The 13,378-nt window shown below is 32.7% G+C and overlaps 1 protein-coding gene and 1 long non-coding RNA gene across 2 annotated transcripts; both read left to right on the forward strand.

Annotated features, from left to right (window-relative positions):
• Window positions 1-918: 918 nt before the first annotated feature.
• Window positions 919-2,678, forward strand: LOC122606526 (expansin-A4-like). Its single transcript, XM_043779380.1, has 3 exons — window positions 919-1,171; window positions 1,406-1,724; window positions 2,013-2,678. Exons 1-3 carry the CDS (start codon window positions 1,024-1,026, stop codon window positions 2,320-2,322), a joined length of 777 nt encoding a protein of 258 aa, XP_043635315.1. The 5' UTR covers window positions 919-1,023; the 3' UTR covers window positions 2,323-2,678.
• A 7,585-nt stretch (window positions 2,679-10,263) lies between these two features.
• On the forward strand, window positions 10,264-12,726 carry LOC122608024. Its single transcript, XR_006325148.1, has 3 exons — window positions 10,264-10,593; window positions 11,518-11,614; window positions 11,774-12,726. It is a non-coding gene; the product is annotated as an uncharacterized LOC122608024 (long non-coding RNA).
• The last annotated feature ends 652 nt before the right edge of the window (window positions 12,727-13,378 follow it).

The following is a 13,378-nucleotide window of genomic DNA, read 5'->3' on the forward strand; positions in this document are numbered from 1 at the left end:
TTGATAATAAAGCTAAGTGTGAATCTGGTTCTATATCTGGCGGTAACGTTTGCCCCGTACTTTGTAAAGCTAACTAGTAATTTGTGCTTCAATACTTGTACCGACAGCCTCAATAATAGTACGGATGTTTTGTCCCATGAAATTGCAAATTGGTCATAGTGCTTTTTAAATTTACCCTTTAATTTGAAAAGCTTACAGTAAGATGTTAACTTTTGTTAATTACTCCCGCCAAATTTTCTTGTTAGTAATTATAGATGGAAAGTAAAAGCATTTGTAACTTGTAAGTTGTAATAATTGTGCCTTCATTTTGGTATGGAAACCAAAAACCACGTCAAGATCCGACATGGTTTTACAATGTGGTGTTGTCGTATGTTATTAATCAGTGACCATATTACGAAAAATAATGATTACAGTTTGATGTGTTAAAGATGGTCTAAGTGTATAACGAAATTCAAATATAGTGAAAAAGTAAACTCTATGTGGTTCTTGTCAATTGTTACTTAAATAAATGTGTACAAATTAAATATTTTGGTTGTTAATCATCATTATAAGATATGACAACGCGTTAAAAAAAAAGTCTGTTAAAAAAAGAAAAAAAAGTTTTGAATTCCTTGTGTATCCAAAATTTGTAAGAAAAATTTAAACCAAAATCGATAAAAGGGATGTCTATGTATGCCTGTATGGGTTGTTTATGTTCACTTATAAAGTCAAACACCTTAAATTCGATAACACAAATTCACTTTTAGCCTCACATGTAGATGTAGAACGAGTATTATTTACCCAACTTAACCCGATAAAAATAAATCAAATAGCCCATCCCGACCCGACCCAAGTAACAACTAGTATTCTTTTGAGTCTGAAAGGTAGTACAAAAATGGAATTTAGAAGTCAAATAACTTTATGACATCCACCACATTCTCCTCCATAAATACTATCGTACACAACCCCCAAATTCTCTCCATCCACACTCACCATTTACTCTCTCTATCCACCCTTGTAACCTGTCTTCCACAGGACTAAAACATGGGTATCCCCTTTGGCATTTTATTCATCACCATAATCTCAATTTCATCAATCGCCAATGCCAGAATCCCCGGAAATTACGCCGGTGGCTCTTGGCAAGGTGCTCATGCTACATTCTACGGAGGCAGTGATGCCTCCGGTACCATGGGTATGCTTCCAATTTCCCTACATTATTTAGCACATATTTTTAAAATTGAAAAATATTCACACATTAAAATTTTTTATTTCTCTAAACTTTAACGCATAACCTATAAGTTGATGGGTCAGCACAACGTACATTGTACATTTATGTTGTACAAATGTTAAATGCACATTGTCTAGCTAGAATCTTATTTAAAACTATTATTATTATATACTATATTTAACATTTTTATTTTATTAGGAGGTGCTTGTGGATATGGAAATTTGTATAGCCAAGGTTACGGAGTGAACACGGCTGCATTGAGCACGGCATTGTTTAACAAAGGGTTTAGTTGCGGTGCGTGTTTCGAAATTAAGTGTAACCAAGACCCGAGATGGTGCCATCCGGGCAGCCCATCAATATTTATAACTGCTACAAACTTTTGTCCTCCGAATTATGCACTCCCTAATGACAATGGTGGATGGTGTAACCCTCCTCGTACTCATTTTGACCTTGCCATGCCCATGTTTCTAAAAATCGCAGAGTATCGGGCTGGCATTGTCCCCGTATCATATCGTAGGTAAGTACTTTATAATTGTTTATTATAGTATCGATTTGACAATATCAATGTCGTAGAAATGTGTAATTAAATTATGCTTTTAGCTAGTTTCATTTTATTGGACTAGAGGGTGTATTATATTTTAGGATATTTTTATAAGTGGACGATTATTTTAGAACCGAAAAGTATAAAGTGAAAAAAGAAAAATCATTTTAGCCAAATGATATTGTTTAATATACTCTTTTTTTTTTTTTTTTAATTTGAGAGAATGACTAAAATAACCTTAATGTTTGTAATGTATTACTACAGGGTACCATGTAGAAAGCCGGGTGGGATCAGGTTCACACTGAACGGTCACCGTTACTTCAACTTGGTTTTGATTAGCAACGTCGCGGGTGCAGGGGATATCCAAAAGGTGTGGGTCAAAGGGACAAAGACCAACTGGATGAGCATGAGTCGTAACTGGGGTCAAAATTGGCAATCAAATGCGGTCCTAGTTGGTCAAGCACTCTCCTTCAGGGTCACAGGCAGTGATCGACGCACTTCCACGTCATGGAACATCGTTCCGGCTCATTGGCAGTTTGGTCAAACTTTCTCTGGAAAGAATTTCAGAGTGTAACACATGATCCCAAATTTCTTCCGGATATTGGTTAATTTACAACTTTTACCCTTTGTTGTTTGTTCTTGCTAGTGGGTTGCAACTAATTTTTAAAAAGGGGGGCTAAACAAGCTAACATGTCAAAGGTGGAGGACTGGAAAGACATGCCTGGAAAGTATTTACTAAAAATTTTGGGGGATATATTAGGTTGGTAGGCTGAAGTGGCTGCAAAAACTTGTTGCCCGCAGTAAGAATCTAGAGGGAATATATATATGTAATATGTATGATTGTTTGCTTATATAACTTGTGCCATTTTATTTTTACATGATGTATGTGTTGTGAACTTGTGATATGTTAAATTTATAAATTTCTCAGAAGATCTGCTTGGACTCTTATTAATTGTAGCTCAAAGTTTTCGATGTGTAAAATTCGCAACTTTGGCTGACCTTATAACCAACTCATTTATCTTGTATGGACGTTAGATTTTTCCATATATGAACTTAATTTACGACACCTAATTTATACACGTTAAGCAAAAAGAATTTTACACTACGTTGCCCTTATTTTTACAGTTGTGAACATCATGTTATTTTGTATACACGTACATAAATATGTGAAAAGTTTGAATAACTGATACAAGTACAGTACTTGTATACAAATTGAATGTATACAAATAAAATAACATGAATACAATATTTGTATCTTATATTATCTTTGATTATTTTCCCTAGATTTTATGCGGATATCATTGTCGAGTGTCGACTATATTTTAGTTTGCAAAATTACTGCGAATATATTTGGAAAAATGTCTGATATTGGTTGTTACTTGCATAACTTAAGTTTGGATTGGAGTGTTAGAAAGAAAGTGCTTTAAGGCTTTAACATATATTGGAATGGAAAGCTTTGGATTCTTTAAACCAAAAAAGAAGGATGAAAAAGAAAGTGAGAAAGAGCATGGGATGCCCTTTAGATCTTTTATTTATGTTCATTTGTCCTCTTTATCCAAGGACTTATTGGATGGCCCAATTTCAATTGTCTTGGAGGAATTGCTTTTTGTACCACTCAAAGTCAAAACAAAGGCTGGAATTTGGCATTAAGCATTTGTTGATTGTTGTCTAGTAGGCAAAACCGTGTCTCTTGGATTCTAAATGGTTACCCTATAAGCTTATTTTACCAATGATTATTTGTATTGCTTATTTTACCAATGATTAATTGTATTGCTTATATTAATCAAGGATTTAATTTCAATGTGCACCATCCAAAAGGTATCATAATTAACCAACCATCAATAGATAAATTGGTACTTGTGAAAACTTAAGACTTGAAGTGTTATAGATTGAAATTCGTGTGAGTAAAATACTCTTAGGAATAGAAACAAGAGTTTTCCTAAAATCTAGAATTGTAGTTGGTTATAAGAATAGTCGAATAGGAAAAGTCTCGGTCCAAATTTACAGTTAAAAAATATATATTACAATTAAATATTGCAAGTTCAGGTCTTTTATAATACAAAAGTCTTGTATAATAGCATACGGTCTGTATGAAGTTGACGCTCGAAAAATAATGGATGGATTCGTAAAGTAGACACTATAGCAACTACGCTAGTGATAATGTCCAACTTTTAGGCCTTTTTAAAAAAGCCTTTGCATTCATGTGACCGAAGTCGTTGAACTTTCTGCTATACTTGTAAGCACCAACAAGGCATACTATTGTGAATGGAGAATCAACACAAATGAAAGCACAAAATCAAGTGGAATTCAATTAGATGTTTTTGTTATAGCAAAAATGCAATGTACATGAACCTGAAAGTGATTAGACATTTTTTCTTCATATGGAATTAAAAGTATCAAACACCTTTCTTTAGTATTTTTAAGAAAAGCAAACAAAACCAAGTAAGATTTGGCTTTTGAGTTAAAACAAAGCCACTATAGCTAGCCAACTTCACGAGTGAACTTCTTTTACTAATGCATATGGGGAACTTGATCCGCCACTTTAACATGATAAAAAGGATAAAATCCCCATTTGGGCAAAATGGAGTTTTGTGATTTTCTCAACTAACTACAACTCTAAGCATAATGTGGTTAAAGGGTAAAGACAAGTAGATCATGGGTATATCGCTATTTATACCGAAATAGCTAATCAATCTTAACGATATGGTTATGAGAAGCTAAAATATTATCATTTCACCTGTATAAATCGTCACCTTGATTATACATTGGTAATTCTGTTGCTTTATTCAAATTTCCATATGGGACAAATGTGGTTTCTATTCTCTTTGGTTAATTAAAGATTTGTCAGGTACTTAGAGTGATTTTTCGAGTACATATTGCATTGACTCAACCAATTGACAATCGTTTTGATTTAACCCACACAGAACAATGGCAGGATTTCCAAGATTGAACATCAGCCCCATGGTCTCAATCAAAAGCAATACATGTTTCAACTAAAAAAAGTTTAAAAAACATGCACTACATGGCATCTAATAATATAAAATTTATTTGCCATCATGGTACTTCACAGAACAACTTTGTGTTATGGTTTCAAGCAAATAAATGATCCATGCATCAGGAGAAGCCAAACATAATATTAAAACAAGTAGAACCAAACATAAAAGACAATGTTAAGCCCTTTTGCAGTAATAGGATGTAAAAGAAGCTTGAAACATGTATTTGGCATATTCGTTGACTTTGACTTAATGTCATTGAAATACTAGTTGGAAACTTGAAAATGTGTCTTAAGACACATAAATTAAACAATTGTAATTGTAATATTACCAGAGCCGTAACAGAAAGTTGGTTAGAATAGGTTAAGCTTAGTTACAGGTTACTTACATGATATGAAATACAAAATTAAATTTCCGAAATCCTCTCTACTTTTCTGTTGTAACAAAATAAGGATGATGCTGAAGGTGAAGACATGATCAATATCAATTCAACCATATTACCGACACAGCAAAGGTACCTCCAACAGCATAAGGAAAAACTGTTTCACCAATGTATGCTACAACAAAATAAAGACCACACATTATTTCCATTTCACCAAAACCCCAAAAAATCAAATTAGTAGATAATCAACAATAATAAGAATATTTCATTCGTCTCTTAAGAGTCGTTGCTGGCTTCCCTTCAGGTGCTATCTGTAAGTAAAACTCCCCACATCACACACAAGGGCACGTACTCAATAAAGAAATCTAAGCATCCAATTTATCAATCAAAAATAAATAGAATCATAGGGTCAATATGCAAACTAAAGAAACTAATCTAAAAACTAAAACAACAAATTGGGCTTCTGTAGAACAGAGATTGTAACTGGTTACTGAATCTGGTACAATCTTCACTTTTTTGAATTGGGTCTGTCGCAATTGGTATCATAAGGGTGTCATAAGCATTGCATAAGCCATTTAGGTAGCTATAGTAATTGTAAACCAAATCAATGACCCCTGAGTCAGAAATGATAACCAAATTTCTAGAATGAACAAAAATAATATATAGAATCTCAAATTATCCCTTTAGAGCGACTCCCACATCTGTATTTATGCATTAAAAACTTACACCTAAGACATATATGTAATTATGTGTTTAAAATGAGGATATATATGAAATTTTCCCATATATATAAAGACAATAGTGACGCAGCCATGATGCATCCAAAACTATGCAACGAAAATTGTTCAAAGAAACAAGTAAAAAGATAAAAATAGAGATCGCAAGAAACTTTGTTCACACTTTATACTGAAAGTTTTAAGTGGCCGCGACTTTCCCTTAAGTCATTAGAATCATCTAAAATTCATGTTAAGAATTATTAAGAAATTCACAGCGCATATAAAGATCAAGAGTATTATTAAGAAATTCACAGCGCATTTTATTACGAAATCAAAACACTTTTAACCCTATAAATTAAAGACCAAAAATAAACCACAAAAGTCAAGACTAGAACAGATATCCATTAATCCCATCTCACATCTACTAACAAAAACCTAGAAGATAATAATAAATATATTAAACGTAAATGACACGGTTAAAAAAAATCACCCGTACATTAACTGTTTATATACTAAGCAATTAATGACACAGTCGATACTGTCAAACATGTATAACATAGTCAAAGAAAAACGAAATTAAACTATGAAGAAAAGAATTAATATAACCACAACTTTGATAGATATAGATAAAAGTGAAAAATGAAGCTCCTACTTAAATATCCAAAGAAAAATGTATAATCTGAACATATATATCAATAGTTGGATGGGCCAAATACAATCTAAATCAAAACTTTATAGTTTGTTTTATAAGGAAGTATAGATAAAGTAAAGGGGTTTTTATTTAATATTAAGTTTCAATTTTCAACAAATAATTTTAAAAAATTTATCAAAACCATATTCCATCAATAATAAAACTACTCGTTATCGTCACCGTCAGCCCAATCACCAATAATTGTCAGCAACCACCACCGTCATTATAGCGCTACCACCTCCGCCACCGCTCTTGCTGCGCGCCACCACCGTTCTTCACCGCCATTACATCGCCACCACCACTACCACCATTACACTGTTGCATCGCGTGGATGCCGTTCTAGTATACGTTCGTAATATTTCGTTTGTTTAACAAAAAAGTGGTGGTGAAATTTTACTTGACATACAAGATTTTGGCATTTTGCCAACTATACTAGTTATGGTAGCATTTGTAAAATGAAAATTTTCAAAAAATTGAAGTTATTAAATCTTATTTATGAAATGGGAATTTTAAGTATTGAAAGTAGTTTTTTTTATCTAATGCACATTAGACGAAATGATTGAAGTTTCACAAAAAAAAAAAAAAAAAAATGGACATGAACATCATTTTAGATGATTTGTACGTCATAATTTCAATTCAAAGTTTATGTCTTCAAATTTTAAACGTGTAAATTTCTATTAACCTAATAAAATCAGTGTGAGGATAAGCTACACAGCTTGATTAAGTTCTAAACTCTAAAAAATATTTTGTAGTATTATGTATAGTTTTAACATGGGCATATTTGACCTTGGTGAAAAATGAATCCATTATGCTTTGAAGGAAAGAAAAAAGTTTCAATGACATGACAATATGACATGTTTGTGTTTAGCGAGAAAACCATCATTTGCAACCCTTATGCAGTGGCGAACCTGAGAATTTTAACACTCTGACTGAGCAAAGAAAAATATGCTCCTAACTTTAGCCGAATTCAAATATATAAACATTTTTTTTATAAACGATAACTAGCATTATAACAAAAAATTATATATGCATAATAAGAACATAATTTTAAAATTACATACCATAATTAGCTTTTCACAATTTGTGTTCTCTAAGATTTCGTTCTCAATAGCTATCATGGTCAATCCACTAAGGCTTTTTTGAGACATTATTGATCGTAATAAGATTTCAATAACTTCAACTTAGAAAAACTTTTTTCTGCAGATGCAATTGTGATTGAAATAGTCAACAATATTCTGTATGCAGTGGTTGCATTTGGAAAATAACCAAGCACTTTCGAACGCTTTAAAATATCTATAGGGTTGTGAAGTTCATCAATTTGTGACGTGTCAAATAACTTCAACTCTATATAAAGTTCATCAACTTCAATATCCGATCTTTCTTCAAACATGAGTGCATTTTCAAGCAGGTGACATGACAACTTAAGCTCTTTATTTTCAATTTCCCTCAAGTTATGTGGAAACAAAAAACCAAACAATTTTTCATACTATTTGAATTGCTCAAATCTTGTCTCAAGTGAAAAACGAGCTTGATCAACAATGTACAAGAAATACCGACTCTAAAGTTCTCTTCGGGTGTAAATGAAGTTTCTTGGCTACTTGAACTCTCGTAGAGCTGTTTTTTCCTTTGAATCACACGCTTTTATGGAAATATCGGATCAATACCCAATTCACTAGCAATCTCCTTTGCGCCTTCAGTAGCTTTTAAATATCCCGTTTCTCTATAATCCTTGAAATATTGAATTAACCTGTTTATTTCTTTAATAGTAACATCGAGATGCATATCCTTCAATTGTAACTTCTTGCTCACTATATTCACCTCCTTTAACATATAATATATATATATATATCAAAAATTTATGCCCTCTCAAAATTTATGCCTTGGCCGGGAACCGGGTTTACACACCCTCTAGGCCTCCACTGCCCCTATGTTAATTCATATATATACAAACATAAACACTCTACCTAATCGGTTTAGTTCTACCATGATTCAACTGGTGTTAAACATTTGAAAATATACACAATATGGTCGATTTACTTCTGTCTTTGTATACGTTAATTTAAGCATCTTGAGCCTAAGATCTCCTTCGTCACCATATTAACAAACTCGATCTGACTTCTATGCAAGAATGACTCTATCATCCTCAAATGGATCGATGTACACTTCTCGAGCATTCAGTGGATCCCGTGATCCTTTATTGCCGCTACGTACATTTCTTTTACCAATATTTAAGTAATTTATATCATCTCAAATGTATATACTGGTTCCCTGCAGTTCGAACTCACTCACACCCGCCTACACTTGGGTTTATGTATATAACTTAGAATATTATTATTACTTTGGTTAATAATGAATGTTTTAATCACCTAATAATGACACAATTAATCGTCTTAATCACCTAATATTTTTTTAAATATAATTTCAAATTTTGAAACAACAATTGTTCTAACCATTAACTTTTATTTTCATCGAACGCTTTAAGCACCTAAATCTTAATCGTTCTAATCACTTAACTTTTACTCATAATGGTAAAAACACTCAACTTTAGCGGCGTTAGTGTTTTTATCCACAATCCATAAACCAATATAGTGATATACTACCATATATGACCTAAAACCAATTTGTTGAATATGTATAACTTAATAAAACTGAACTTCTATTTAAAATATATTAAAAAGTTTAAACTTTAGCTAAGTTAGTGTTTTGACTCTAAAACATTAATTCAACTAAAATAAGAAAGATATTATTTGACCATTGATAACCTAGGGTAGTTATTTTGAGATTTCACAAATAAAAAAAAAATCAAAGAATAAATGTGAGCCATATATTTATTTTATCTTTTTTTCTCTTCAATTAAATAAGAAAACTCATCCAAATTATTCTGATTTATCTAAAAAACTGTAAATCGTTAGATGAAATAAAAAGTATGGGTAGTCTTAAAATTTCGTCATCTTTCATTAGAGATGCAATTCGATATACTTTTGACGACTTTTTAATTTTCTTTTTCTTTTTGATACTTACACATAACCGGCACATGTGAGGTTGAACGAAAATTGTGATTCGGAACGGGCTTCGCACTTAAGGATATTCATAAAGGGTAGCTGGTGGGGGTGATACGTCATTGAGGGTGATAAGTCATAGTGTGATAGATCATAAAGGGTGATAGGTCATAGGGGGAGATCGGTGATGGGTGAGCTACTTAACGGGCTCCGCCCTTAGCCGCTATGGCTCCGCCATGTACTGACGGGCTTCGCCTTTGGCCACCATGGCTCCGCCATGGATTGACGAGCCCCGCCTTTAACCTTCATTGTTGTGTACATATAGTTATTTACTAATTTAAATATGAAAACAAAGATCCTACACATGTGTAAGTACACAAGTACAAGGGGGAAAAAAAATTAAAAAGTCATCAAAAGTATATCGAATTGCATTTCTAATGAAAGAGGACGAAATTTTAATACTACCCATACTTTTTATTTCATCTAACGATTTACGGTTTGTGATAAAAAAACATTTTGATTAATTTAGATGAATTTTCTTATTTAATTAAAAAAAGAGAAAAATAGAAGAAATATGTAGCTCACATTTGTTCTTGAATTCTTTTTTTATCTTTGAGTTCTTAAATAACCTTCCTCTGATAACTTATCTCTTTCCGCAAGGTTCCTTAAATTTAAATCCTTTTAAAAAGTTGCCGAGTGGTAGTCTTCACCTTTACTTCAAAAATTTAGGTTAAGCGATACAAAATCAAACAAAAAAACATAACACAACAAATAACAAAACTTATACAAAATCAAACAAAGAATATAACCGTCTATTTAAGATTTTTCTTTTATGCATTCAATCTTCCAAATGTCCTCATTCTCGAAGATTAAGATTAAAGGGGAAATTTCTTTTCCAGAAATTCAGAATTTCATCTATTTTTTTTTATAGTTTTCTAATTTTCAAATGTTAGTTTCATGGTATTTCAAGGGTTTTCTTACTATATCAATTTCGATTTTGATGATGTGTTTCACTGAAGGAATCTCGCTGGAAAAACCTCCAACAACAACTACTCCAAAATCAGGTATCCAACTTTCAATTTAGGGTTTTAATCTGCATTTTTCTCTTGTCGGTTTCTGATAAATCTGATTTATATATATTGAAAACAAAGATTTAGCATTGTAAGTTACAAGCTTCACAGAAAATGAAATCCCGCTACTTTCAAGCTTCATATATAGTTTTGATGGTCTTTTTTAGAAAATAAATTTAATATAATGATGATATCGTTCTATTGGTGTTTACTTATGTGATTTGGGCCCAAATCTGTTATTATAATTGTTGTAGGCGTTATGTAGTTATGTACCCTTTAAGCTTATTTTTTAAATGTGTTTATTGTGTATATATCAAGAAAAAATGAGTTGTCATATCACTTTTAGTGCATGCAATAAACTTCACACCTCCTTTCGCGTGTGCCTTGTGGGGATTTTGGATTATTGGTGATCTCACTTTGGTGGGATGGCCACCAGCCGTCACTTCTTGGGGGATACCCAGGAGGATTAGATTGTGGTTGAATTACCTTGACACTATTCTTGCTAGGGATATGTGGATACCAAAAAGGGCCATGGGCCTAAAAGGTTCCCATAAACTTGTTCTATTTTTGTAGGTAACCATTTCATTAAAATTCCATCAAGTTATAAGAATGAGAATTTGTAATACATATTTGATGTAAACGAGATTTAGAGACCCAATTTTACACACTTACAGACCCCGAAATAGAGACCCAATTATGGCAAACTGTGTTTTACGAAAGCTAAAACGCCAAACTGAATTGCTTTGTTAATTGTTATGTTTTAGCTTCTTTTTAAGTGATTGTTTGTTTTAGATTTTTGTGATTTGTTTATCGGGATGGTTTTGGATTTGTATAGAGGATGATTTTATTTGGTTTTTTTTGTTAAGTATGCTTTGATGTTGCTATTCATTGATTTGTGTGTAATTTTGTTCGTTGAAGACTTTAAGGGAGTACGTGGATTGTGAGGGATAACCTTTTTTGAAGTGGGGAATCGGTTATTCTTAGTGAACGACAACTTGTGGATTGTGATCATTAGGTATGTTACTTAACGTCTTTAATTGTGTTATTGGAGTTATTATGGTTGATCTTATTTTGTTTTACATAAAGAACTCCTACTTTGTTTATCCAGTTCTACTATATCGAGAAATTCGGCAATCTGTCTGTGCCTAAGATCGTTTCTTTATGCCGTTTGCAGTGTGAGCCGAAAAGAATTCATGTGATGCTGGCTCCACTGGTGGGCTAATGAACTATGCATTTGAGTATATACCGAAGGCTGGTGGAGTTCAAAAAGAATCAGATTACCCCTACACTGAAAAGGATGGTAAATGTCACTTTGACAAAATCCAAAATCGCTCCGTCTGTAATGAATTTCAGTGTCTTTAGTACAAATGAATAACGAATTGCTGTCAATTTGATCAACCGTGGCCCCCTAGATAGGCAACTATCCTACCAAATCATCACCATTAAGTAACTTTTTCGTTTCTTCTTTTTGTTCTAAAGTTTCTAAGTTTAATACTATAGTGTTGTTGTAGTTGGAATCAATGCAACTTGGATACAAAAACATATGTTGGAGAAGGTTCTTGCCCTTAAAAAACTATACATATTCTTTTGGTTGGGAATGCATCAGCCAGTTATGCATGTAGTTATCTTAAGGAGAAGCCATATTGGATAATCAAGAACTCATGGTACCGGACTGGGGCCGGAGAGGATGGATACTATAAGATTTGCAGTGGTCATAATCAAGGTGGATTATCTGAATGCCACAATATTTATATCACAATCTATGGGAAAGGATCAGCCTCTTCTTTCGTTTTTCGTAGGAAAAGTGAAACAATAGTTTATATTAAATTTGTGTGTGGATTTCAGTAGAGGTGCGGGAAAAGGTGATAGAGCCATTTTTATATACCTGTGTTGTGCTAGGTTAGGCTTGTCCATGGATGAAAGAAGCAGATAAAGAGAAAACGAAAGAAATAGATAGATAACCTCCGTTAAGTTTGCACTGTTCTTGCAGCATAGAATTGAATGTTTTAGATGGCTTTTGTGGACTATGTGCTGTAACTACTGTGTATCCGTATGCATACATTATTAGATATATGAAAAATATATAATTATGCGTAAAAAAATGTTATGGTATTTATAGTGTCAAAAGGTATTTTGCAATTTTGACTATTGTATTTGTGTATATACTATATATGGTCACATATCAGAGACTAAATAACTTTATCATGTCTAACAGTGATGTATCAATTTTTTACATATATATCTTCTCTCTATTAAAGGAAGATTTGGACATTTCTTGCCAGTACTTTGTTAAGGTAATAACTATTTGCGGTTCTTGGTATTTGGATATATAACGAGTACTGAAATAACTTTGTTGACTTATGATATATAGTGGTTCAACCTGCATCGTTTTTATTGAGTTAAGCTACTTTTACGAGTTAGTACCATGCTAGAGATAAGTTGGATAACTTTACTAACTTAAAGTATGGGTTATTAAGTATTTTCTAATCATGCCCAGGTAGTCACCCGGGTTGATTAGCTAGTATTCCGTCATGTGATATATTCAACGGAATAGTGTTTTTTAATATTACTCGTAATCAGTATAACAACGATGATGTGTTCATTAAAGCCCATAGTCCATGAACGTTGACTTTACATTTTTCATAGTTCAAAAAAGTCCATTATTTGGTTCTCTGTGGTACCAGAACCGATAATCTCCATATACCGATACCGACATTGGTTCTAAAATTCGGTTCTATACTGAACCGTTAGTATTTTAAGCTCATTCTTGAGAATCATA

This window comes from Erigeron canadensis, chromosome 7, assembly GCF_010389155.1.
Source record: "Erigeron canadensis isolate Cc75 chromosome 7, C_canadensis_v1, whole genome shotgun sequence".
Taxonomy (NCBI): domain Eukaryota; kingdom Viridiplantae; phylum Streptophyta; class Magnoliopsida; order Asterales; family Asteraceae; genus Erigeron; species Erigeron canadensis.